This window comes from Mastomys coucha, unplaced genomic scaffold, assembly GCF_008632895.1.
Source record: "Mastomys coucha isolate ucsf_1 unplaced genomic scaffold, UCSF_Mcou_1 pScaffold20, whole genome shotgun sequence".
In the NCBI taxonomy this organism is placed as follows: Eukaryota; Metazoa; Chordata; class Mammalia; order Rodentia; family Muridae; genus Mastomys; species Mastomys coucha.
Genome location: NW_022196903.1, coordinates 120,588,953 through 120,616,452, shown reverse-complemented (window position 1 = coordinate 120,616,452; position 27,500 = coordinate 120,588,953). Strand labels below are relative to the sequence as shown.

At 48.0% G+C, this 27,500-nt stretch overlaps 1 protein-coding gene across 6 annotated transcripts in view; it reads right to left on the bottom strand.

Annotated features, from left to right (window-relative positions):
* Nucleotides 1–17,428: 17,428 nt before the first annotated feature.
* Nucleotides 17,429–27,500, bottom strand: part of Cracr2a (calcium release activated channel regulator 2A) — a 94,269-nt gene continuing 84,197 nt past the window's right edge. For 3 of the 6 annotated variants that reach the window (XM_031383527.1, XM_031383526.1, XM_031383528.1), the window contains exons 16-17: nucleotides 22,032–22,133; nucleotides 17,429–18,274 (exon numbers count right to left, since the gene is read on the bottom strand). In XM_031383527.1, coding sequence (XP_031239387.1) covers nucleotides 18,035–18,274; nucleotides 22,032–22,133 — 342 coding nt within the window. In that variant the 3' untranslated portion in view covers nucleotides 17,429–18,034. Of the gene's footprint in view, nucleotides 18,275–19,685; nucleotides 19,763–22,031; nucleotides 22,134–23,229; nucleotides 23,309–23,732; nucleotides 24,050–27,500 lie in introns of those variants that run through there. The other 3 variants (XM_031383529.1, XM_031383531.1, XM_031383530.1) reach the window with 3 other exon arrangements.

Here is a 27,500-nt window from a genome sequence, read left to right as displayed (position 1 = left end):
TCCGACATAATGTATTCACTAATCAAAGGATTTTCCAAGAAATATTTGTTAGCTACTTAATGGGACAAGCGGGGTACTTTGAATCCCTGAGTCCCCAGGCATTTGATGGAACTCCCTCACTCTCTTAGTCTCTGGTAGATTTGATTTGCTCTTGCCCAGTTCCCAAGAAATAAGGTCACTTGGCTTTCCTTCATTCGGGCTTAGCCGCATCCCCTAGGTCTGTGCACCCTCCCTGAGAGTGTACTCATGTCTCAGTCCCTGGGCAGGACAGATATGAGACACACTCGCTTAGTTATGTTTCTCACTGCTGTGACAAAGCACTTGGGGCACAGGCAGCTTAAGGAAGGGTTTCTGCTGGCTGCCATTTATTTCTAATGTATAGCTCATTGTGGTAGGGGAGACACAGTCTCAGGGGTGTGAACAGTTCATTATGGCGGAGGGACAGTGTGGCAGATACGAGGTGGCTGGGCACATTGCATCCACAGTCAAACCCGGGGTGGATGAACGCTGACACTCAGTTTGCCTTTCACCTTTATTCAGCCCAGAAATCCAGCCCAGGAGATGGTTCTGTGACCCTGAGGGCGGCCCTCCTTGCCTCAGTTAAGTCTTTCTGGAAAAATCCTTAAGGACAGGATAGAGGTATGTTCCCGTGGCTGATTCTAAACCCAGTCAGGTTGACAAGTGAAGACTGACCACGAGATTTAGCTCCTCTCACTCAGAGGGACTTTGGAAACAGAGGAACCATGCTCAGTCAGATTGCACCCATGATCCATAAAGCCCATGCCCCAGCCCATCCTTTCGAGACCCACAATGATTCTGTACACCAGCAGTGGGCCATTCTTCTCAAAACATCTGCAAAAGCAACTTTATCAAACACGTACCAGCACCTCGGCCCCAGGACGAGCAGAGCCAACGGGGCAGAGAATCCTTCCTGTGTGCTGGTGACTCAGACCTCTGTGTTCCCCTTTTTCTAATGGCAGCCATTTGTTGATAGGTACCCCCTCCTCAAGACATGAGGGAGAGGACCCAGAAAAATCCCTGCACTGATGCTGGCTGGTGATGTGGCCTCTAGAAAGTAACCATTCACCCTCGAGACGCTAGAGCTGCAGTTCTCAACCTCCATAAGGCTGTGACCCTTTAATACAGCTCCCCATACTGGGATGACCTCTCCACAACCATAAAAGCCATTTTTGTTGCTACTTCCTAACTGTCATTTTGCTACTGTTATGAGTTCTAATGTAAAGATCTTGTTTTCTAATACAAGGTCTTAGGTGACTCCTGGGAAGGGGTCATTTGACCCTCCTCAAAGAGGTCACAACCCTCAAGTTGAGAACCACCGTGCTATATAGCTTTACCATTGACAAAGGAGATGGCCAAGGATGACATGAAATAATATAGAACATTCTGGGAGCTTCGAAGGCAAAGGAGACTCCAGGCATCCCCACTGTCCTGACAGAGATGACACACGCATGTGCAACATTCTACTGCCAAGATACAGCTTGCACTGAGATCTTGGCTCATAAGGTCCGTAAGGGCAGCAGGCACTGCCGACAGAGCTTCAGTCAGTAACAGTTGAGGTCCCAGGCCTGCTTCCTTGGCCCTGAGTTTGGGGGCAGCATTATGGAGTCAACCAGAGCCCTGAGCAGAAGTGGCCTGCTTTGTGGCTTTGCTTCATTAGTACGCAGGCTTGCGGCATCCTTCAAACCCATTTCCCAGCCTCTTGCACGTGATGGCTGATTGGCATCCACAGACTTTTATGTCTTTCCTTTAACAAAGAAAGAACCGCAGTCATGTGTCTGCCTCTGTTCTCCTCCTCAGACACTGTGGACTGGGCTGACCTGCCACCAGGCTCCTTGCCCACTTCCAGTTTCACAGAACCTACTGTAACACTGGGGCGGGGCCCAGTCGTTTAGAGTGCCAGGGTAGAGCCTTCCAGTGAAAAGCAGGAGTGTTGAAACACCATTAGGCATTGGAATTCAGAGCAGGCAGCTCTTCCCAGGGGAATTCTTCCCCTAGGCGCATTTACTTTCAGTTAATAATGCATTGAGTTTGTACATACAGGCTACTTGTGCTTTTTGATGCTCAGGGTTAGTGGCTCAGCAGTTCATTCTGGAAGCCAGTGGTTGGAGCAGGGAAGGAACTAGGGTGAGAACTTCATGCTGATTGATCTCACTAACCCTGTAAGACACCTTTGCCCAGTTTTAGTAGGAAAAAACCAGTTCATTTCCAACTGCCATAAATTGTGGTAATGTGACAAGGGCACATCTACATGGCATTATGTGTCAGAAGAACTGGAAGACCAGAACCATAGCGACTCTGGGGAAGACCAGAGAGGCCGGAGAAAGATGGAGTGAGTCTCCCGAGAGCATGTGTACAGAAAACAAAACAAAACAAAACAAAACAAAACAAAAAAAGCCCATCAAGGCCTGGAGATTGGCATGGATATTAGCTATGATAAATAACTGACACAGTGACAAAATACCTGAGACAGTCAACTTAATAAGAGAAAAGGTTATTCGGGCTCCTGGCTTCTGAGGTCTTGGCTCATGGTTACTTGGTCCTATTGTCTCTGGGCCTGCCGTGGAACAGGATGCTAAGGTGAAAAGTATAGGCAGAACAGGCTGCTTGCCTGTGGTGGCTAGGAGACAGCCAGAGAGAAAAGAAGAGGCTTGGGCCCCAATGTTATCCTATAGCCATGCCCCCAGCAATCCATTATAGCCCACACCTAAAGGTTCTGCTACTCCAACAGCAACACAGGCTGGAGACCAAGTTTTCAACACACAGGCTTTGGGAAAGGATTCTCCAGATCCAATCCTCCACACTACTGCTCATAAAACATGATGGCTTGGGAGTAGGGTCACCACGAAGCATAGATCTAGTTGAAGGCAGGAGGGAGGTACCTTGCTGCCTGTCCCAGGGGTGTAGGGCAATGCTCTCAGGTATAGCATGTGGTACTATTCTATCTTGAACCCCATGGTTTGTTTTCAGTCCCTGTTGGACTCCAGATGATTGAAGGATGTCTCCCAGCATCCTCTTTCTTGGGCTGTGTCTTCATAAACTATATACTGTGCAGGGGATATAGCTTTGGACAAACCAGGAAGCCGTTTGGCCTCCTGGGATTCCCCATGTCTGGGAAACAGACATGAAACATGAATGATCCAATCAAAATCATGAAAGAGAAAGTACAAAGGCAGAGCAAGTATGAAGCTGTGAGTCCCAGGGTAAGATCAGGAGAGCATTCCTGAGGGCACGGCTTTAATCTGAGACTCAAAAAAGTGGGGAACAGAGAGGAGGGTAAAAGTGGGGGAGGGGAGGTGGAGGAAAGATCCACTGCAAATAGCATTGCCGAGGCTCTGCTGAGGCTTAGTATGTTGGGAATGACTCATACAGGCACCAGCAGAAGAAGAGCTAAGAGAGGTGAGCGAAGGAGTCTCAGCTCCAAGGTCAAGGGCTTTGCAAACCATGTCAAGGACACCTTTTCCTTAGGCAACAGGAAGACACTGAAGGATTTTAATCAGGAATGTGACAGCAAAGGATTTGCATGCCGTACATGTACTCCATCTAATGAGCTCAAATTGCAGCCGTTTCCCCTGGAAATTGGTGATAGACTTAACCCATTGCCGGCTTAAGAAAATGAACTCCCAGAAAGGAAGCGCCAAGCAGCTGGGAGAGTTCTAGGGCTCAGTGGAGGGTGGCAAACCAGGCTGCCTAGGGGCTGCTGGGGTTGAAAATGGCTTGCAATAGATTCATCTTAAGATTGCCTGGTTGCAGAGAGGCAATCTGTGATGGGCCAATTTGTGTGACTTCACTTGCTTTTTCCTTCCTAGTGTCATGTTACTCTGTTCTCCTCTCAAGGACAGCTTCCCCTTGGCTCAGAGGCCCTGTCTATGTGGGAGGCAGACGAAGGTCGGTCAGATGGGTCTGTACAAGGCTGGATCTCCATCCGGGGACTACCTGGCTGTCAAGACCCAGGCAGCTCTTTCCAAAGAGGCCTAATGCTTGGCATCACCTTTAACCAACAGAATGTTTTCTTGAAGCATCTTTCAGAGGCTCCATGGGTCATAATGGGTTTCTGATATGGTGACAATTGCTTTCTGGCCACGGTTGGTTAGCTCAACTGGAGAGCGCATTGTGCTTGAAGCCAAAGCACAGGTTTCACAGAGTCACAGCTCGGCTTCACAGTCATGGATGATGGCTTGAACTTTTGCCAGCCTTGGAGATAAACAATCCTGGGGTTAAGCCTTGTTCCTCCAGCGCACAGCGGTGAGACCTACAGCATGTTACTTGGCTTTTTGTGTCTGCTCCTATATAGGTTCTTGCCCTGTTAAATGGGAATGATAATAACCCTTTTATCCTGGGGTTGTTCCAGTGTCAAGTGATCGAGTATGAGGAGAGGGAACAGTGATGCTCCCTGTGTGATAAGTGGCTCACAACAGCTGCATATAAACTGGAACCCTCCCTGTTACTGGAACTGAAAGATTCAGGTGAGACAGTACAGATAGATGCTCAAGGGCTCTCCCAGTGAAAGAGGAGGAGCAGATGGCCCCAGGATAGATCCTCTTACTAGTGGGTCAAAAGGCTGGCTTGCAGTGGGCAAAGCTAGAAGGCATGTGGCCCTCCGCCACCTGGAAACAATTCTGAAGGTGGCTTCAAGGATGCCTGGATTGGGACCCGGTATAAGTTCAGATCAGGCCCAGACTTGTGGGAAGGTTAGGTCAGCCAACACAGCTCAGGGCTGGGATGAGAGGCACCTAGTACTCAGTACCACCAGGTACTAGGCAGGTTTGCTGGCACACCTTGGATAGCTCAGAATAAGGGACACAGGGGTAGTTAGGAACATAGATTGAGAAGACATAGTTCGAATCTCCACTCTCCCACTAAAGGTTGTGTAACCACTAGCAAGCCTTGCAGCCTCTCTCTGCTTCTGTTTTCTTTATTGGAAACTGGTGGTGACCCTTTTGTCCATCCCATAGTGGAAGGGGAGAGGACTGAATGTAAAGCTAAGCAATCCATGAGGTGGCTACTCTCTTGCTACAGGTTGCTCCTCTAAGCCATACACTGTTTGAGTCCAGGAATCGCATTTGTTGGTCCCCTCATGTCCTGTGTTGTCTCACTAGAATGATTTTATGTTTGACTCATTTCAGACTGTCTCATTTCAGTGCCTTTTAGTATTGAAGACAGACCCTGGTTCATTCATATTTTGTCGAATAACCAGAAGAAGATGTAGTGTCCCCTTGACGCCTGTGCCACTGAGTCCGTAGCTCTTATTCTCCTTGGGAACCCACTGTGTGACCTTGAGTTATTCACTCACCACCTCAGCCTCTTTTACTCATTTGTGAAGATGGTGTTAACCTGGAGTGATCTCCAGGTCCCTACCTAGATGGAGAAATCTTTCTGATTCTGCTGTTTTTATTTTGTGACAGTGTACCCAGGCCTTTCCAAGAAGGGTCTGGCTCCTACTTTGAGGGAGTACAATGGATGTTGGAATCTTCCTCCTCCTGTTCCTCCTCTTCCTGCTCCTTCTCCTCCTCCTGGAAATGGGTGATAAATAAAGATTCAAAGAGTGAAAGAAGCTTCTTCCAGGGCAGCTGGAGGGCATCCTGAGGCACTTTGATGCATAGCTACAGGAAATGGAGGTGGGTCAGCAGGCGAGTCTTCTGGCCTTGGTTTCTGCTTATTAGTCTGGACTCCATGGAGATAGGCTATCTGGGGGAAAATCATTTTAATAACCAAAAGGAAATGGAATTAAGGATGCTGGCTGCTGGCTGGCAGCGCCGGGTGACTCTTCTGTGGGGAGTTAATTTGTGTGTGCTCCTGTTGCCTATCTGATTAGAAGCTCACTCATGTGTCACCCTGCCAAGAGTTTCCATTGAGATGGTCCCCTGTGATATGGCTTCAAGGGCTTTGTGAGGGCAAAAGACTGGGGAGATACCCAGGGTAAGGGGAGGCAGAGTGAGGGACTCTTGGTCCATGCAGGATGGGTCTAAATGTGGAGTGCACATGGCGAAACAGAGGACCAACATGAGACTCATCAGCCTCCCTTTGAGGAAAGGCTGTCTTCCCCCAAGACCCCAGTTTCCACAGGATGTTGTGGCAATGCCCTATAATCTGCAGTTTGGTATGCACCTGGGCTTTCTGTCACCTGCTCAGTGCACAAACCACGGCCAGCTTTGATCATTCACCTGTATGCAGGAAACTGACCTGTGACCCCTTGGGTGAGAAAAGATACAGAATTTAGTTTGTCTGGAGGCCTGAGGCCTGACATCACCTCGTGATGAGAAGGGGAGGCAGCAGGTGGTTCTTCAAAGTGTGTGACACACCCAAGGCTCAGAATAGGCACTGAGCACCCAGTCCTGTATGTGGGCAGTCATAATGGACTGCCCTCAGGCTTGGCTATGGAGTGGGCATGGCAGGTGTGGGGAGGCTGAGGACCCTGTTAGGCATCTACTGTACTAACCTGCTGTATTTCACAGAGAAGTCACCAATGCTCTCATAAAGAATAGAGACCTATTGGTCCAGACCTGGCTGGACAAGGGCTGTTGACATCAAAGAGCAGACCCAAGGTCAAAGAGACATCCATACACTTTTGAGATCTTTCATTTTCTCCTAATCGATTCTGTTATTGTTGCTATGAATTCTAAGGTTGCTCGATAACTCTCTTTGAGCTGTATTTCTTTACTTTTGCATCCTCCTGGAAGATGGAACCGGGGATTTTAGACATGGAGGCAAACCCTCTATCACTGTGCTATTATTCTCTCATTCTTAAATATTTAAAATCTGGGACAGAGTATCACTACATTGTCCAGGCTGACCCTGAATTTACTTTGTAGCCTAAGAATATCTTAAACTTGTAATCCTCCTGCCTACGTGGCTAGGATCACAGGCCTATGACAGGATACATAGCCCGAGGTTGTAGGTTTGCTGCTTTTGAGGCAGATTCTAGCTCTGCAACCTCAGATGCAATTGAGCTTTTAAACCTCCTGCCTCAGCCTCCTGGAAGTTAGGATTATAGGAATGCCGCTACCATGCTGGGCTTCCTCCAACATCTAATTAAATCAAAATCTCTAGTTGTGGGGAGTGACAAGGACTGATTCTTTTAATTAAGTAAAGCTATCAGAAGTAGCATGAAACTAAGCTAGTTAAATTCCCAGATGACTAGAGCACACACCCAAGGTTAAGAAGCAGAGCTAGGGACCATAGCCTGGGCTAGGTAGGCAAGGGGCACAGGGTGGGCTGGATGTGGTAGGGCTGGGCCGTGGGGCAGCACAGTGAAGGCTGACTGGGGGGCAGTAGTGCTCTGTCCAGATGACACATTCCCGATTTCAATGTCAGATGCACTAGCTAGGTCCCTGGTGGCCATCACAGACAGAAGATATGAAATGGAGTCACTTATCAAGCCTCAAATAGATGATACTCAGGTTCAGCGGGTATATGGTTTAAATTACAGCAAGAGAAAACTCGGTTAGGCTGAGGAAAGCGAGTCACAGTCCTAGACGGGTTCCCAGCCGAGGCAAGAGAGGTAATAACACTGCTGTGGGCTACAGAACTCCAATAAAGGACAAGCCTTACAAGAGATAGCAGGGCTAAGGCTGTGAGTGGCCTGGGGTCTTTGCTGGAACACCAAGTGAAGACTCTGGAAGACTGAGGACTGCAAGGGCAGTGGACCAGAACCAGCTACTACTCACCGACATAGCAGCCTGGGGAAATCCCTCTTCCTGCTCAGGATATGGTCACAGTCCCCATGACCTGAAGGAACCCGTGAGGGCAGGCCGTCTGGGTCTTCACTTCAATATAACAGTAGTGAGAGACTCCAGTGCCCCCTGTTGGGTAGTAGCTACCAGTCAGACCCTAGCTCTCTCTCTGGGGTTCTCATGGAACTGAACAGAGACCAGCCCCCAGGAATAGATTTTCTGTGCCTGAGAGGAGAGGGATGAGCAGAAAAGCAGGGTCATAGATCTCAGGAATGGAAACTGCTTTGGGATGTTGTAAGCCAGAGAAGGGAAAAGGTACTGGATGGGAGGGCAAAGAGGAAGGAGAGAGACCTCATCTGTTTTTTGTTGTTATTGTTTTGTGTGTGTGTGTGTGTGTGTGTGTGTTTCTGCATGCAAGATGCCAACTTCTAGCATATTTTTAAATCCATCAGATGTGAAAGGCTGATTTAAATAGACCCATGGTGTGAAGCTGGTAATTCCACTTGCTACAATAGAGAGGCTGGCAGGGCCCTGGCGGGGCATTAAGCACCTCTGCCCACATCAGGGAAGCTGTAGAGCTCTCTGGGGGGACACTCAGGCCAGGTGCTTCCCTCTGCAAGATGGGATCCACAGGAAGGAGGGGACAGAGGATGGAAGGAGAGGACCAGGGTGATAGGGAAGCGGGTGCAGCCTTTCCCTTCATCAGGCGTCAGGATGGGTAGAGCAGGGGTGAGAGCCTTGGGATTCATCCTTCCCATTGCTGCTATTCCTAGGAGCAGAGGGCCAGGAGCACTTACTCCATTGGTGATACAGTGCTCCGTGAGGTCCATTCCCCTGGGAGAGATTTCAGCCGTATGCTCTGTTTCCTGGCTCTAACTCAACCTCTGGAGCTGCTCAGAGCAAGCTTAATGCCAAAGCCTGTCTGTGCCTCTGGAGTATGAGCTTCCCTCTTCCTCTCCAGCCTTTTATTGCCAGCAATGGTTTCAGTGCAAGTCTCTTTAAAGCTCATGCATTCCTGGGTGCTTCTGAGTGCATCCCTGCTGTGGGTGATGCAGTAGACTTTGAGGAGCAAGAAGACTCCCTTCAGTTGTCTGTTGAACTCTTACCCAATACACTCTCTTGTATCTACTCTGGGGCCCATAGACACGATTGTTGGCATACAGGGTACAGGGGCCCATAGACACTCCTGTTGGCATACAGGGTACAGAGGCCCATAGACACTCCTGTTGGCATACAGGGTACAGAGGCCCATAGATACTCCTCTTGGCATACAGGGTACAGGGGCCCATAGACACGCCTGTTGGGGAACTCTCCCTAAAATGTCGGAGGCAAATGCACAATGAGAAGCCTGTGCATGGCTAGCACACACGCCTGGACCCCCAAGGGCTTTCCTCTGCAGGGTTCAGGGAGGCGTGAAGATGCCAGGTGTTGGAAGACTGTGGGTGTGATAGTGGTCTGTGCGTGGCACGTTCCTTGTGGGCTTTAGGGATTTCTTTCCCCTTGTATGTTTTAGAGCTCCTAGGGCAGAAAGTGCTTGTATTCCTCCGCACTCCCTGAGCCCCTCGTGTACCCCAAGACCAACTATAAGTACCCTTGGGCTTCACTTAAACATGGGAGAAAATCGATCCTTTCTTCATGTACAGACAAATGTTTCTAAAAATGGTCTTTCTTAAATTGTGATGAAAATGGGTATAAAATTTAGAGTTTAAACCATTTTTAAAATGTATAATTCAATACCTTTGAGATATCCCATGGAGCTATTCCCATTCTCCATTTCTAGAACTTTCTCTTGCCCTCAGGGTGAAAGTGTTCTATAAGCCATGTGTATAAAGTCAGGTCATTTTGGAGTAGGCTGGCTGAAGTATTCTCTGGTCCATCTGCCCACCCGGAATCTATTTTGTACCCCATCCTGATAAATACAACGCTGAAGGACACCAGAACGCTGCTGGGGACACCTTGTAATTTATGATGCCAGGCCTGGATAGCTTCAAAGAATAGCAGAAAGAAACACAGCGTGCTTAGATAAAAGTTCAGAGCTTGAAGAAACGTGATTTAATTGATTCTTCAAGAAGTAATGGGAGGCACTTTTACCTGTGACCCCCTCACACTTCTCTTCGGCATCTACAAGTTTGTTTTCCCCACTCTCTATCCTGCCATGCTCTGGCCACTCATAATGTAATAGCTACAACATGCTTGCAGCCATTCAGTTGACTGGACTTTCTCCCTCACTCCTCACCTGCCTTTCCTCCTTGCCCACAGTGGGTAAGAGAGGTCACATAATGTGTACATGGGGGGCCTTCTTCTGAGCAAGCCTTTGGGATCCGGAGGAAGCTTTCAGGATGAGCGCAGTGGGGGTAGAAAGGACTGGGTTCACACTAGGAGGACAAAGGAGAGCTGGGCAGGGAAGCATCTGCTATGCACAGGGCATTGAGCCCAAGTCAATTGAGCTGTTGGGCTGCCCAGGGGTAATGGATTGTCACCAGCAGCTGGGGCGGCTGCGGGGAATGAGCTGGAGTGTTCTGATGGGCATCACACTGTCTGAAAGGCAATCACCTCCCAGCAGCTGGAATGCTCCCCAGCATGTCATTTTAAAGCCAGAAGGAGTACCTCATTTGAACCAGCTGAGTCTGCCCACACCGAGTTGCCCAGCCTGAAGGACCTGGGCCTCCAGCACAGCAGCACTCCCAGGAATGGGGCTTATCCTAAAGAAAGGATGCTTCGCTCTCAAAAGCTCACGTAGATCAAACTGAGACTGTAAAACTGGATGGACCTGCCCTTGGGATCTCAGTCCCATGTCTGTCACTCTAGACTTGTGCTCGGTGTGTGAATGAGCACCACACACAGCAGCTAGCCATTTGACTGGCGTCATAACAGAGGGGCTAGAGAGCCCATGAAGGTAGCATTGACACACAACCCAACAATCTCCTTGGCCTAGTGTACCTGCGTAATGACTCATGTTCCCATAGCTACGTTTCCAAAATCCGTGATGAAGCCCATAGCATTCTGAATCTCATACCCATGTATTTCAATTCTTGCTTCATCCTATTGCCTTGTCTGTAGTCTTCAGGTATTTTTGCTTAGTAGTGCAGAGTTTTTTATGAGTTGTAGTTTTTATAGGTCAGATGGACCCAGCCATAATTCATCATGATGATACAGGTCTCACTGGTCCTCAGAGTCCTCATTTGTAGGGAGAGGAGCTTCCTGGTACTATGACAAGTGCCTGCACATAACCCTTTTGGATCTGAGCCATAGCCTTGATGAAGTCCCAGCTAGGAACAAGGGTCGGCTATTGGACCTGATTCAGCAAGGATGATAAATGGCCCCACCTCACCTGTACTCTCCAGTTTCCACATTGATTTCAGGTCCTCTGCCAAATGCCATATGGTTTCCCCAAATCCCAACATTCTCAGCAATGTTCTCCTAAGTAGGACATTTTGATTAAATTGGCCCAAATGAATCATGTGGAAGGTTCTTTATTGTGGCTGTTATGGGTAATGAATATGTCCTCTAATAGAAACACCAACAGAGGTAGCAAGGTAGGGGTGCTGGAGATTCCGACAGCTCTTGCATCCTCACATCCATCATAAGGAAGGGATGGGCTAATTGATGAGAGTCAAATGCTGGGGATCCTGGCTGGGCATGAAGAGAGGAGAGGTATCATGTTCCAAGGGACAGGAGCAGACCTGGAAGCCAAATAGGGGGTTTGATCCCAACCAGCAGCCACCTAGCAATTAGACTCCTGCTTGTAGACTCTACTTTCACTGTTTTGCAGAAAACTACCTTTTATTTTTCAAACTTTAGACCTGATTTTCAACCTTCCCACACTTGTCCTCTCCCAGCAGAGTTTGGCATGGTCTCTGATGCATATGGAGATATGAAGCCACCAGCATCCCTTCTCCTACCCAAGGGACTGAATACTTCCTTGGGGAGCTCATCTCACCAAGAGCTTCTGGGACTCAGTTGGAGGGCAGAGTATCAAATGTCTAAATGCTATCTTTGCTTGTTCAAGGAAGAAGGGAGGAGAGATTCCAGGGAGGAGCTGACAAGGAGAGCAGATCCCTACTGTCCTGTATGCACTATGAGGGAAGGAAGGGGAGCTGACAGGGAGAGCAGATCCCTGCTGTCCCCTATGCACTATGAGGGAAAGAGAGGCTTTATTTCCACACAGGGAAGATTTGAGACTTTAAATCTAAGCTATTTTTAAACAATATTTATACATTATTATTATCATCAGTGGTGTGTGTGTGTATGTGTGTGTATGTATGTGTGTTTGTGTATGTGTGTAGTTAGAGTGCACAATTGCCACGCACAAGTATGGAAGTCAGAAGATAACTTCCAGGAGCCTGGTCTCTCCTTCCACCATGGATTTCTGGGCTTGAGCTAGGGTCATTAGGCTTTTGTAGCAGGTGCTTTGTCCCACTAAGCCATCTTGCCAATCTAAATGTAAGCCATTTTAAATTTGCCCAAATGACCTGGGGGGAAGCCATGCCTGAAGAACTAGAAGAAAGGATGAGTCATATCTTTCCAAGTAAAGGAAATCAACCAAGATAGAGGGATCCTAAAGGGAATGACATGGATGTTCTGGGGCCATAAAGTACAATAATGATCCTAAAAATGTACCTGCAATCTGTGTTTGATCAGGCAAAAGAAGGAACTGGTGATTTTGAAGACAGGCCAATTGGGGTTCTCCAGACTAAGGAACACACACACACACACACACACACACACACACAAGTGGGGTGAAGAGAAATCAATGGGACTTCAAAGACTTATGGAACTATCAAGAATACCAATTTGATAATGGAATGTTCAGAAGCTTAATGGAAGTTCGGAAGCAGAGAAGGCATATGAAGAAGTAATGGCAGAAACCTTCTCAAACTTATGAAAACTATCAACTTAGTCAATCATCCAAGAAGCTCAACTGTGTGTAGGCAGGATATACTGAAAGAAGCCCATAGTTGGACATGTAAATCCAACCATAAAAGACAAAGCACTTTGAAAGCACAAAGAGGAAAGAGACACCTCACACAAAGGATCCTTAACAGCTAATTTCATACCAAAACTCACAGGAGCCAGAGGCAGTGGGATGGCATAGCCACAGTGCTGACAGAGAACAGGAAGTCAACTCAAAATTCTCTATCCCCAAAAACGATACTTCCAAACTAAGGGAAAACTAAGATATTTCCAGATCAACAGAAACTGAAAGAGTTTCATTCTGGTAGGAATGTCTTTCTGAGAAGCACTAAAGGGAGTCCTGCAGGAGACCATGAGAGAACCGGATAACATGAATAACCATTAAGGAATAAAACATACTGCAGAATTATACACTTAGATATGAAAGAGAATATAAATGTATTTTAATCATAACTCTTTTAAAATAAATATTTTATTAATTCTTTGATAATTTCATATATACATATACTTCTGATCATATTCACCCCCATTTTTCTCCCAACTCCTTCCACACCCACTCCCCATTCTCAATATTCTCTCCCAACTTCTTGTCTCTCTCGGGTTTCTAATAACTGAGATCAATTAGTGCTGCCCATGTATTCATGAACATAGGGCCATCCACTGCAGTATGGTTGACCCCCACATCCTTAAAGAAAACTGACCCTCCCTCCCTAGAAGCCATCAGTAGTTCCTCGGCTGAGGGCAGGGGTTCATGAGCACATCTAGGTCTATGCTGGGATGCTGACTGGCTTGATCTTGTGCAGGTCTTGTACAACCGCAGCAGCTGTGAGTTCATGGGGATTCAGAAGATGCTGTTTTGGCCCAGCCCTCCTCAACCTCTGCCTCTTACAATCTTATCATCCTCTCTTCTGTGACAGTCCCGGAGTTTGGGGTGGGTGGGGTGAGATATAAACATCCTAATTATAGATGAGCATTCCACTGACATTTATTCTCTGCATTTTGACCACTTATAACTCCCTTTAAAGGTCAACCTATAAGGTGAATGCATAAAACTATAATTATAAATGTACATGAGAGGTTCAGGATATATGAAGATACAACTGTTGATTTTTTATATATATACATACATACAAATATACATACATACATAAAGATGATGAGAATCGAAGTATAAAGAATCAGAGTTTCATGTCTTATTAAAATTAAGTTATTCTTGATCTAAACATTCTATTAGAAATTGAAATGTTCATGGTAACCCTCACTGCAAGTACCAAAAAGATATATTTTTAATATCAAGCAGGAAAGATAATTAAATGACGAGCCAGAAATGCCTATTTAATAGGAAAGAAGGTAGTGATGGAAAACAAAGGAATAGAATATATAATATATTACATATAAGAAGGAAACAATAAAGCGGCAAACATAATCTTTTCTTAATAAGTGCAAACAAAAATTTCCAATTAAGGGCTGGAGAGATGGCTCAGCGGTTAAGAGCACCGACTGCTCTTCCGAAGGTCCTGAGTTCAAATCCCAGCACCCACATGGTGGCTCACACCATCTGTAATGAGACCTGACTCCCTTTTCAGGAGTGTCTGAAGACAGCTACAGTGTACTTACATATAATAAAAAATAAGTAAATCTTTAAAAAAAAAAAGAGAGAGAGAGTGCTTCCTTATTGAGGAGCAGAAAATCGTGAAAGTCTCGCCGGGCGGTGGTGGCGCACAGCTTTAATCCCAGAACTTGGAAGGCAGAAGCAGGCGGATTTCTGAGTTCGAGGCCAGCCTGGTCTACAGAGTGAGTTCCAGGACAGCCAGGGCTACATAGAGAAACCCTGCCTTGAAAAACAAAAACAACAACAATAACAAAATTCCAATTAAAAGATACTGGAAAATGGATTTTAAAAAGTGTGCCAACTATATGGAGTGTACCAGAGACTCACTTTAGAGATATAGAGATTGGAAGGTGAAAGAAAAATATACACCATGTAAACTGCAAATAAAAGAGGGACCACGAAATAGACTTGAAGACAAATGTTTGTTACTGTTACGAAGGATGCCGCTGTATCCTGAAGATGTCATGGTTTGAATATATTTGAACCTAGCAGTGGAGCCCTCAATACACGAAGCAAACAGATCTCTGAGAGTAGCAAGGGTAAAGGATGCTTGGTCTCAAATATTTGACCCCATATCCCTACCCAGTAGGAGCTTAAAATTCTACTACTCGTAACTCATTTGTTTGACCGGAAGCACTCCTTCCCTTAGAGTTCTTTGTTAAAGCAAGGGAGAGCCCTGGAGCTGCTGCTGTGGTTAGCACCTTAGACAGACTGGTTTAAGAGCTTTGGAGCACTGCTCACTGTAGAGACAGTTGAGCCATTTCGCAAAGTTCATACATAACAATTAGAGGGTCTCCTGAGGAGACTGGGGAGCCCAGAATTAGGTGAAGAATAGGACCGAGACTAAAGAAGGGGAGAGAACATGTCACAGGGGAACATGAAATACCCCAGCGAGGCTGAAGAAATCAAACCCTAAGCAGGAATGAAACACCTGGGATACTGGTTTGGTGTAGGATTTCCTGACTTGACAACCTAGGGTTGTGGGTGGCAGCAGATACAAAGCATCATGGGTCAGCTAAGAGCAAGAGAGTGAGGGACCTGTGGAACTGTCCCGAGCCAAGGTCACTCATAACTAAAGAGCCATGGGCTGGCACCAGGTCACAGCTGCTGCCCCAATCCTGGAGAATGACAGAGGAGGAGAGGTAGAGACTGGGGCCTGGGATCAGCAAGGGTCACTGCTGGGACACAGGCCCTGTCAGGAAACCCAGGAACCCTAGGAGTCCATGGGGACAAATGACAGCAAGGTCAAGAGCAAAGTCAGTTCTGACTCAGAATCCAGCCAATGGGCTAAGTGGAGAGATGTCCAAATGAACCGATTCCAGTAAGAGCCCATCCCAGGCAGATGACTGGAAAGTGGGTTGGGCTATGACTCCATGTCACCAATTAAACCAGGCCCTGGTACCAAAGGCCTGTGAAGTGCTGGGTACTGTGCTGAGTTCTTCATGGCCATTGCATGAAACTCTTGAGCTCCATGTGAGGAAGACATTGAAACTTTCAGTCTATGATAGATGAACAAGAAAGGTGGCTGATCGGCAGAGGTACAAATGGCATGGAGACAGAGGTTCTTCTGAGCACCCTGCCAGCCTCTGGGCCAGGGGGATAACCCATGAGAGTGGCTCAGATCCACACAGTATCTTTAAAAGAGGCAGGGAGGGGAAGCTGAGAGCGGGGCACAAGGGACTCCTCAGAGGCCCACCGAAGCCCATATTCTTCTCTTTCTGTTGTAGTGGAGCTAAAGAAAGGAACAACCAAGGCCTCTCTGTCCCTGAGAACTCCCTGTCCCTGCTCCTTCTACTTCTAGGCCTCTAAAGAATCATGGAACTTGTCACATGTCCAAAGGCTTGGTACCGGTGTCCTCCCTCTCTTCCCTAAACCCTTCAAGGCACTTTATTTATCAGTAACCTTAGTTTGGACATCGTGCTGGGCATTAAGGCATCTGGGGGCCCAGAGGATCCCGGCAGTCTGCTTGCTCTATGTATTGCATTTCCATCTCCGTTTGGTCAGAAACAGAGGAGCTGGGCCACACTGTTCATGGCTGCCCTACCTTGCACCCTACACACACACACACACACACACACACACACACACACACACACACACACACACACACACACACACACACAACATGAGCACCACTCCTTGCCCCTTCTGCCCGCTCCAACCCACAAATATAACTAGCCTCCATTGCCTTTCCCCTAGGGAAAGATCTGAGCCTGAGGTCTGGGGCTAGCCAGTGAAAGAAAATGACTATACCATCTGAGTCATCAGAAGTCATCCTGTGTATCCAGGCAGAGAGCTGCCAACCATCCAACAACCCACTCCACCTTTAATTAACGGGGCAGAGGTCTGGGGTGGAAGCCAACCTGTGGCCATCACAGATCTTCTCAAGGCACTTGGGTCTGGGTTCTGTTAAGCATTTGCCACTGGCTCTTTGGTCCCTGCAAATGTTGCATCAGAAAAAGAGAAAAGCCTTCCAGAAGTAGTTAGGCATGTGCCTGATGACTGTGGAGCTCTTGTTCTTTGAGGGGTCTGGGGAAGAGCCTGTACAACATGCCTAGGAACTCTAGCTCACTCTTTCTCCTTGCTTATCTGGCTATGTGGAGCTTGCCCTTAATGGTCTACCCTCTTAGAGAGCCCCGCTTGTTGGGTGTGGGCCACCCACCTTCCCTCAGGCTGGTACCTGGCTCTTGTGCTGAAGAAGCGAAGACAGTGTCAGCAGAATGCCAATCACTTGTGAACTTGCCCTTTGTGATCTTTCTATCGTACCTTCCATCTAGGACACGGATGTATTTTCCAGACATTTAGGGATGACCAGAAGCATGGAATGGATGCTTGCAGGGTTCAGGTCATCCCCCGAAGCCTAGTGCCCTCTGCTGAAGTCAGCAGCTAGAGGCAATTCACTTCTCAAGCACCCATAAAATGTCGCTATCACAGCTACAATTTAAAAATCAGTATAATCTCTTGGGGTAAAGAAAATGAAATAAATGAAGTCAATAATTACAGACCTAGTGTTGGACGCCACTCCCCTCCACACACCCACCTGTCAATCTATCCTGTCGATAATCAGATGTGACTTTCCAAAGAGGTATTTGGAGAAACCCTCAGAAAATGGTATTTCTGTGCAGCATACATCTTACTTAAACCCTTCAGAAATGGCCACTGTCTTCAGCCATACATGGCTTCCCCTTTTAGTTTTCTTTTTCAAAGTTAAGTAGAAAGTATGTGTGCAGTGTAACTCCAGGCATGGAGCTGCCATCCACGGTTCACCAGGAGCCAGGGCTGCAGGGTCATTAGGAAGCACACTGCAGAGACCCACAGACGCAGATCCAGTGAGTGCAGTGTTAGCTGGGAGAGGCTGGTGAAGCTTGTGATCTTCAGGGTCTCAAGGAGAAGCAGAGAGAACCCTGGGAGCTGGGGCAGACACTCAAGTATTCTCAAGGCCCATAATCTGTGTGCCGAGAGCAGCTCTCTGGTTTCTGGAGAACAGGGGCCAAAGCAAGACAGGCCACCCCAGCATCACCCAAATGGCACTTCTTTGGCCTCCAAGAAGCAGCAAGGTGCCCCTGCACAGTTGCCATGGCAACCACAGTGCAGAGACTCCTGAGGGCATGGAGAGAGGAGAAGGGGGGTGGAGAAGGCACGTGGTGACTTTTCTGGAAAAGCCCATCTGCTCCTTTCTTTCAGAAAACTACATTGGAGGAGGGGGGGAAAGGAGTGGGTATTGGGGTGTAGAAGAGAAGGGGGAGCAGACTTCAAGATACAGAAAAAGCAGCCTTCCTGGCTGCAGATGCTTTCTTCCATCGAGGAAGGCAAGTCACTAAACCAGGGCAAGCCAGAGTAGGCCTTGCTGGGTGTTGCTGCATAAGAGCCCAAGTGCTGATTCAAGCAGCCACATGACCTGGAGCTTTGAAGGGCTGCTGGCTGAAGGTGATCGTGGGCATGGGCAAGCTGGCTGGGGGTGGGAGGCTACTGTCAGCCACAACAGGATTTCTTCTTGGCAGGGGGGCCGACCTGAATGGTGTCCTTCCTCACTGTGTCCTCTTGTTCCTTGAGTGACCTGGACAGTGGGGGATGAGGGGAAAAGAAGAAATGGTGTCAGCAGCAGAGAAATGGCTAAGCTGGGGGCTTGTCCCGTGGACCTGCAGCCCTCCCCTGAGCACCAGTGTTTAACGTCTTCCTCTGACAACACAGATGCATGGCTAATTGTGAGGACAGACAGCTCAGTCCCCATGGAATCTTGGAGACACCTCTGCTGGGCAGCTGCCCTAGACCATCTTGGTGAATCTCTGTGCCTAACAGCACTCTGGTCCCTCTCTCGCTGACTCCGCCCTTCAGGGTCACATGCATTTGCTTAAGGACTGGGACTGTGTCTTTATCTTGGTGACTCTGCAGCCACCACTGGGACCAGCACATGTCTGAAGCTCGGCAAATGTCCCCGACTGGTTGTCAGTTCCGCAGAATGACGGTGCCTGCGGCCACAGCTCCAGGTTAAGTGTAGAAGGTGACAGGAAAGCTTCTGTCCCTGCTCTGTGCTTCCCAGGCACTTTTGCCTCCTGTGTGCCCTTTGACATTCACAGCCAGTTAGCCAGTTAGCTGGCAGGGAAGGCGTGACTGACTTTCTTACATCCCCAACGTAGTCAGTGAGTCAATGGGCAGAGACGGGTCTGGACGGGACCCATAGACAAATACTTGTTCTTGAGTCTTAATTGCTTGACAAAGTCAAGTATTTTCCGATGCCCCGGGATGAGTCCTGGGTGTAACATGGCACCATTCAGTACTTGTTGGATGGAGGGATGGACAAAAGTTTGAGTACTCAAAAGGCTCCTGGTATGGTTTGGTTTGCCTAATTTTTGGTGTAGGTAGGTTAGACCCTTGGGGACGGAGTCTATGTAACTGGTCCCTTCAGCACTGCTCCCGCCTTTGTGGGACTGCCCTGCGCGCTTTTCTCTCTCACCCAGCCCCACTCATCTCTGTTTCCTCACTCCCCACCCTAAGAGCTCACATTAATAAACTCCACTTGTTCCCATGCCAGCCCTCAACTAACCCCACTGTGGTATCAGCCAGTGCTAAGGGGGACTTTTTCTTTTTAGTTTTTTAAAAACTGATTGAATTTTTTGTGAATTTCACACCGTGCACCCTAACCACTCATCTCCCCAGCCCTTCATATCCATCCACCCTCTGCCCTTGCAGCTTTTCCCTCAAATCAACGTCTGACGGGACACTTTGAGGGCGCATCCTCTGAGATGGAAGGAGACTGCAGTGGGTGACAGGAAGGGGCGCTTTTCCTCCCCCAACTACTGTTTTGGGGCTTTGGCCCCAAGGTTTTCCCCATAAAGTCCTAGTTCTGCCTCTGCACTCAGGGTGCTCAGAAAGGCAAGAGGCCCCTAGGTGGCCCGAATGGCGGGTGGGCATCACTGGCTGACTGCACATGGGCTCAGCATGTTTCCCTCATCGAATGACTTTCCTACCTGGCCAGGTGGAGCAGGGACTCTTGGGTGTTGTGACCCGAACGGGCGCTGCATTCATAGAAGATCAAATTGTTCTCCTGGAATCGTAGAGCACAGAGGGTGTGGGGGAAACAGGAAGAGCTGGGGAGCCAGGGGAAGCTGAGGAGAGAGCTACCTGCTTCTCTCTATAGCCTTCACCTCCTCTCCTGACCGTGCTGGTTCCTTCCTCCTTTAGGACCTTAATGGTTGCTAATTCTCTATGTAGCTATTGGCAAGCTAACTAGCTGCAACCACCTGGTGTGGTCTTGTGCTCGGTCAAAGATGCACTTGATGGTTCCAGGTTCACATCAGCCTTTGAAGCAGGTAGAAAGGCCAAGGTAGGCAGCACTGTTCCCACTTTCCAGGCAGGGAAACTGAGTAGAGAGAGGCAGTGTGGCAGGTCGGCTCAGGCCTGGTATTTAACAAATAGCAAGGCTCCCCTTAAAGCCGCTGTTACAGGACATTGCTCTTCTGTGGACCTTGGGCAGATGTCTTGGGGATCTAGTAAGACTGTAGTCTGGCCGCTCAGCTGTGAGCATAGGGTCATGGGGCAACTCATCCCTCATGAGGCAGAGGTGGTGCTGGGACATGGGAGCTTTTGGCTAAGAACTCCGGGCCCATTGATCACCTCCATTAATAAGTTGCTTACTCACAGCAACAGTGCTAATGGAATCGAGCTCTGGTTTGGTTGTTTTTTGCAAGTCGGTGTCTATGGTGACCCAGGGCTGGCTGTGTGCACGCTGGAGACTGCAGCCCAGGGGGCTTTGAAAACAGCAGCTTCCAACCCAGCTCTCTTCATCCACACCCAGAGGCCCAGCTCCAGCCGATGCCCCTGAGCCCATGTGCTTTACTCTGAAGGAGGGTGTAAGAGGAGCTGCTTCAAGGGTCGGGGTCTAACAAGAAATGCCCGGAACCTAGATCTGGAAGATAGGACTTGCCTCCTAGCTTCAAATGCTCACTCTACCACTGGCATACTTGGAATGAATCATTCAATGCCTGTCTCCACATCTGCTTTTTACCAGTTGAAAAGAAAAAAAGATGGATTGGGGGTCTGATTCATTTGATAGAGTCCTTGCCTAGTATGTATGAAGCCCTGAGTATGATCCCCAACATCTCATAAGTAGGGAATGATGGCACATATCTGTGAGCCCAGCACTTGAAAGTAGCAGAAAAATCAGAGTTGGAGGTCAGCCTGAGATATATGAGAACTTGTTGCAATACAATAGAATCAAAAATGAAAGAGAGCGAACATAAGCAAAAACTGGACAATGATAATGATGACCATGGTGGTGATGATGACGATGATGATGAAAATATTCTTCAGCTGAAATATTTTATCTAGATGCAATTGGAAATGCAAAGTTTTTAATTTTAGGAAGGTAATATGCATATATACTAAATATTGCATAATATCCTCAGTAGGTCTGTGACAGCACCCTATAATCAAATATATTATTTCTTCAATGGAACATTTAGATATTCACTAGAAGTGAAATAAAGCCCATAAATAGCCGCATGTCAATTCCAGTCAGATTTTCTGCTAGACAGAGCAAAAAACAAAATGAACAACCCTCCTATCTTCAAAGCATTTGGGTTTCAGAATTGTGCACGTGTCTGCCCGGTGACCCTGCTCAGTCAAGCCTTCATCATCCTTCTCCTTTGGTTCTTAGCATCTGCACTCTCTCCCGGTTCTGAGAGGTTAAATCCTGTTCTGATCTGCCCCGCCCCCTGGTCTGCCCCACCTCCTGGTCTGCCCCGCCCCCGGGCCTGCCCCACTTCCTGGTCTGCCCCACCTCCTGGTCTGCCCCGCCCCTGGTCTGCCCCGCCCCCAGGTTCTGCTGGACCCTGCTGGTCCTGCTCTTGGGCCCAGAGGCTGATGTTTTTCAGACTTTCCAAAGCCTCTCGAATTTTTCTTCAGAGCTCAGCGCTGAGGCTCCATCTTCTCTCAAAAACATTCTGAGGCAGAGTGGTCCACACTGCTGCCTGGTGGATGGTGAGGTTTTCATCCTCAAAGGTGATCAAATGGAGATTCAGATAGTGTGGTTCCAGTATCAGAGAGGGATGAGGAGAACTCTCCTGCTTCCCACACAAGAGGCTTTAGACAGTTCGCCCGGTGCTCCCTGGTACTACTTAGCCCCGTCTCATATCTACACCTCTCTGTGCAGTTGTACACGCCCCAGACCCAAGATGCCCAGACACTCATCTGCTCAATTGCCTCCCTTCAACAGGGCTTCTGTAAGCTCCCCCCAAGGCTCTTGGGCTTACTCCTGAATGTTGGGGGGGGGGGTCCCCACCCTGTCTTGAAAGAGGGGAATTTGGACTTTTTACCTTGGCGAGTTGCTCTCCCAGGCCCCGTGGCACTTCCCGCTCCTTCTCATTGTCAAGTTTATTGCCCAGCAGCAGAACAGGAATTCGGTCTCCCACAGCTTCCTGCAGAACAGATCATCCCTCCACTGAGAGAAGCCTCCCTAGATGAAGCCGGAGAGTAGGCTCAAAGGGCTGCCTGGAAAGATCCAGGCTCATGTGAGAGTGAGAGCCCAGCAACCGAGAATAAGATTCCTGTCACCTGAGGGAGCCCATCTCTGCTTCTCCCCAGCCCTCAGCCCCCATCCATGCAAAGGTCCTTTCACTGCCCTCTTTGGCTCTTGTAGAAATGACATTGATTTCCCACCTGTGCTGAGGAAAAGCTGGCAGGGCACCAATAGGGCTCTGGACCACAAGGGAACATGCATTCCTCCCATGACTTTCAGTACCACTGAGAGCCTTGCTAAGTGACCAGAGCCAGTCTAAAAAGCCAGAACAAACCTCAGGTATCAGTCAGCGGAGCCTAGAGGGGCTCGCTGGCTGCTTAGATGAGAAATGTTACCTTGAGCTTCTGTGACCTGTGAGCTCCCTCGGGGGACATCTGAATCTGAGCCATGGGACTGGGCCAAAGAGCTCCTTAAGTGGCTGCTGGAAACTTAATTGGGGGCAGACATTCTGGGACTCATGTCACTGGGACTCCCAAGAAGGCACAGTTTAAGGAAGAGCTATGTGCTGTGGCAGCTCTACTTCCCCGGCCAGAAGTGATGACTTCATGCAAGGTGACAATCTCTTATGGTGGCTGTAGGATATCAGCCACATCCTGGGGGCTCTGCCCTATCTGCAGGAAGGGGTGTTACATGCATACACTCAATAGGACAACGGTCCTGGAACTCACAGCCATACAGTAAGTATGGTAGCGTTCACCTTTAAGATGGGTGTTATTTTTACTTTGTGAAATACTTAATTAGGCGCTTTTAATCATAATTTGGTAACGAATGGTTATTCACTGGAGCTGAATGTTTTGCTAAACAGAGGGGCTGTGGAATGGTAGACACTTTACAAGCCTAAGTTACGGCAACGTCTAACTGCTTTGCCTCAGCATCTCAGGCAAATGGCCAAAGTCCTTCTGATCAGAACACCTGTTTTAAAGTTTAAATGCAATTACCTCTGAAATTAAATCCTCCATGTTTCCTTAATCCACACATTTGTTTTTACTGCAGCTCCGTAGGAGAAAGTAATTCTCATTTGCTAAATGGGGACGCCAGGCTCAGAGGGCCACAGTGGAACATCTGGCCACAAAGCTAGAAAGATGAAGGCCACTTAGCACACGGGTCCATCATTCATCCTCTGACCTTTTTGTCCAGATTCACATTTCTAGGAGCACTCTGTTCCTCAGAATGTTACTAAATAGAACACTCTAAAAATGGCACCCGCTGGGAAGAGAGTAATTTATGTTCACAGTGATGTCTCCTGTCTTCTGACCCACCAGAATAAATTAAATCACATGGGTAGTAGGTAAGTAAATTGTACCATCGCTCACTTAGTCCAAAGTGAGAAACCCAGTTAACAGCAAATACAGACTGCTGGCATCCCTATTAGCTGAGTGTTAGTTAATGGGAATGCCCCAATCCATCCTGCAACAGAATACTTATGCAAAGAGCTTTCCACATAAAAGGAGGGAGAGAGGAGGACCCAGGGAACTGGGCCAAAAGAAAAGACTTGCCGTTTAGAGCACACGAAAAAGATATATTTGTAGAAGTATGTGTGAGGAATGACTAAGGTCTGTGGGATTTTCTTGACATGGAAACTCTGAAAATATGAGCATCAGAGCTGGAATCTTAGGACAGAACTCCAACTCCGGTTTTATTAGTCGATGGAGTGGCCATGGCAGCAATGTTCTTCCTCGCAAAGGGGAAGTCCATGACACTGAGCATCTGAGTAGGATGGGGTGGGGCCCACGTCTCAAGCCTGATATCTGCCCTCTGCAGATCAAATGGCACACTGCTCTGGAGTAGAAGGGCAAACTTCCTTGAAAGCCATTCCTAGACAGAGAAAGGGAAGAGTTTGAAAGGCGCAGAAAAATAGTCAAGCGCCCAGCTGCATCCCATTGCCATCTTTTGCTTGTTCACCCGTTGCACAAACACCCTGGCTAGCTTCCCCTCTGTGGGCTGCCCTAAAAATGGAGGACAAGGCCCAGCTTCGAGATAAATGAGACTACACAAAGCCAGAGGGTGTGCTAACTGTGACGAGTCTTTGTCACCCTGGCCCTGTCACCCACAGAGTCATGTGGAGGCTTTTGGAGGTCCTGCCTTGGCACCCTCCCTGACTGCTGAACCTCCTGAGCCTGAGGTTTATGCCTTCTTTATTTCTAACTAGGTTTTCTGCCTGTCTTGTACTACTTGGTACAAAGAGACACATAATTACCTATTGGATGTGGCAACACTTGCCTTTTAAATTTATCATTATTTTGGTGCTGAAAATGGAACACAGGGTCTTTCCCATGCACGGCTAATACTTTGCTACTGGGTTATGCCTCCAGCATAACCTCCTTTTGAAATTTAAACCTGGACCTCTGCTAAGCCTGGGAGACTTGGGTGAGCAGGTCCATCTTAACCTCTGCTGTTAATAATGCTTGTGAATCCCAGAATATGCACCACCCACGGGCCAGTTTGACAGGCCTTAGCTCACTGGCCAGGCACACAATCTGTCCTTAGGAGACTGGGCACTGCTACCTTCCCTCTGCATGACTCCTCTAGTAGCTCCCACTCTCTGAGTTGCTAGTTACTGCTCTTTAAAACAGGCTTTCTGAAAAGTCTCTGTTCTAGAACGTTCTAACAGAGAAATCTCTCTACACTTTTGATTGCCACGGTTGCCTTTCCCCATATATGAGTGGAATGGAAGATAAATTTGTTGAAATTTAAGATCATCCATCTCTAACTTTACAGAACAAGAGCTGTCAGCTCAGCAGAGGACTGTCACTCAGCCCAGGATGTACAGCTGCTGGGTTGAGCTGGTGTGTGTGTGTGTGTGTGTGTGTGTGTGTGTGTGTTCACGTGCACACGTGCACACACATTCGTGAATATGTATGTGTGAATATCTGTTTGCTGAAGGCATGAAGAAGCACTTAGCTGGGAGAACGCAATTTCTCTGGAGCCAGAAAAGATTTTTTTTTCTCAGCACATTAAAGCATGCCGTTATGCTAAGAAAAAAAAAAATGACTGCAAAATTATATCTTGAGGGTTTCCATATTTATCCACCCCCTGGACGATGAGTCAAAACAAGACTTATTTGTATAGTTCATTTTAAACTGCCAGCACTTCAAGTTCAGCTTGGATTGTCGAGGGGGGAAATCAAACTGCTATTTTTTGCTCCGTGCTGTACATTGTCACCTAGGACAAAGATTACAGGCTGAGTGAACCACTTCCTGGTTCCCTCGCAACCAGTAAGGGAGAGAGATGTAGGCCAGAACCTCTACACTTGAAGAAGTGTTCTGCTTTGAGGCTGGAGCAAGAAGGTCTGGAAAAGAGAGAAATGCACCTATGTATTAGTGAATATAGCATGGGCCACGTGAAGAGAGAAGCAGAAGGTGGTGGCAGAGCCCTGGGCCCTGGGTTCTAGCTGTGCCTCACAAGCTATGGGTGCCCCTGAACCAGTCCCTTCCTCTCTTTGTTCTCCAAAGTGAGGTACATGCTCACTTGTGTGTGTGTGTGTGTGTGTGTGTGTGTGTTGTTTGTCAAGCTCAGAGATGTTGATCTATATGGATTCACCTTTCCATCCATTTTTTTTTTTACTTCCTCAATGTAAAGGCCTTACTATACGATGCTACCTGGATGATTAAAAAACAAAAACTAGCCAGGCAATGGTGGCCCACAAGTTTAATCTCAGCACTTGGGAGGCAGAGGCTGGTGAATTTATGAGTTCAAGGCCAACCTGGACTACAAAGTGAGTCCCAGGACATCCAGGGCTATACAGAGAAACTCTGTCTCAAAAACAAACAAAACAAAACAAAACAAAACACAAAACAGAAACAAAGCAACAACAACAAACAAAAACAAAAACAAAAAAAACTAAATACAAAGTTCAATAAGCAGAATAGACATTGGAGATTGACAGCCTAGACCTGGGAGACATGGCAGCCCACATTTCTGTATTCAGGTCTGTGTCGCCTGCCTGATGCCGACTCTCAGGGATCTGCAGATGTCTAGTTTGTCATGCTCTTAACATGGAAGGTGTCATGCCCAACTGGTTTCTTCTCCAAATTGGAAGAGTTAGGTCCATTCCCCTAGGGCTGATGTGACAGCAAGTGGGCTGGGGATGCAGAGCCAGCAGGAAGGACGGATGGCTTTGACGTCCTGAGTCTCACAGTCCAGTCATCACGGACTATGTCTGGGCCAAGCTCAAGCATATTTTTACTAAGGCCTGCAGGCATCATGGAGCTGCCCTGGTACAGGGAGAGCTAGGAGGGTGAAGCAGGACAGGAGTGGTGAGGACAGAGTGGCCTCATCACACAGACACTCCTGTTCTTTATTTGACCCCCAAGGACTCTCTCTCTGTTCCAAGTAGGAGGCAGGATGATGGTGGGACTTAGCAAGAGGTTTCAGGTCACTCAGAAGGGAATGAGGTAGTTCTTGAAAGCCTCTGGTGGTTGTTGTTGTTGTTACTATTAGTCTTTTTGAGACAAGGTTTCTCGGTGTAGCCTTGTCTGGACTCACTCTATAGACCAGGCTGGTCTTGAACTCACAGAGATCCACCTGCCTCTGCCTCCCAAGTGCTGTGATTAAAAGCATGTACCACTACTACCCGCCCCTGGTTTAGTTCTTGTAAGAGAGTTGTCATAAAGAGAGCGAGCCAGGCCCTTCCACTTCTCTTTGTCCCACCTGGACTCCCTGCCTTCCACCGTGACGGGATCCACCGTGGAGTAATATTAACTAAAAGGGTCCTGCTAGAGCGCTGCCAGCCCAGGCATCACGCTCTCAGCCCTCTGGAACAGTGGACCAAATAACCGTTCCTTCACCTAAAATTTCTTTAGATATCTTTGTCATAATATAAGAGCTGAAGAGTAATTCTCCAGCTGGTCTCTTATGTGACAGGTTTCTGTTTTCCTTCAATCTGGGCGGGTCCTTAAATATTCTCATTCACACCCTGCTGTCCTGTCGTGGGTCCTCTGGAAGTTCAATGCTATGCACTATAGCTTTTGCATGGGGCCAGTAGTACAGGGTCCTGTCCTTCAGTGAATTGTTGGCCCAAGTGTCAGGGGGAGGAAGTGGCTGAGCTGAGAGGGTAAGAACTTCCTCTCCAGGGAGCCACACCTCTCCCCCCACCCTGCATCTGTTCCCTCCCCCATCTCTTCCGGACCACATCTTTTCCATTCATGGCAAACATAGCAATTTAAGGTCTGTTCTCCAGGCTTCAGGTGGACTAGGGGGAGCGGGGCGCTGGGAACAGCTGGCCACCATTCAGTTAATAACAAGGCTTCAAGCCCTGAAGACTGTT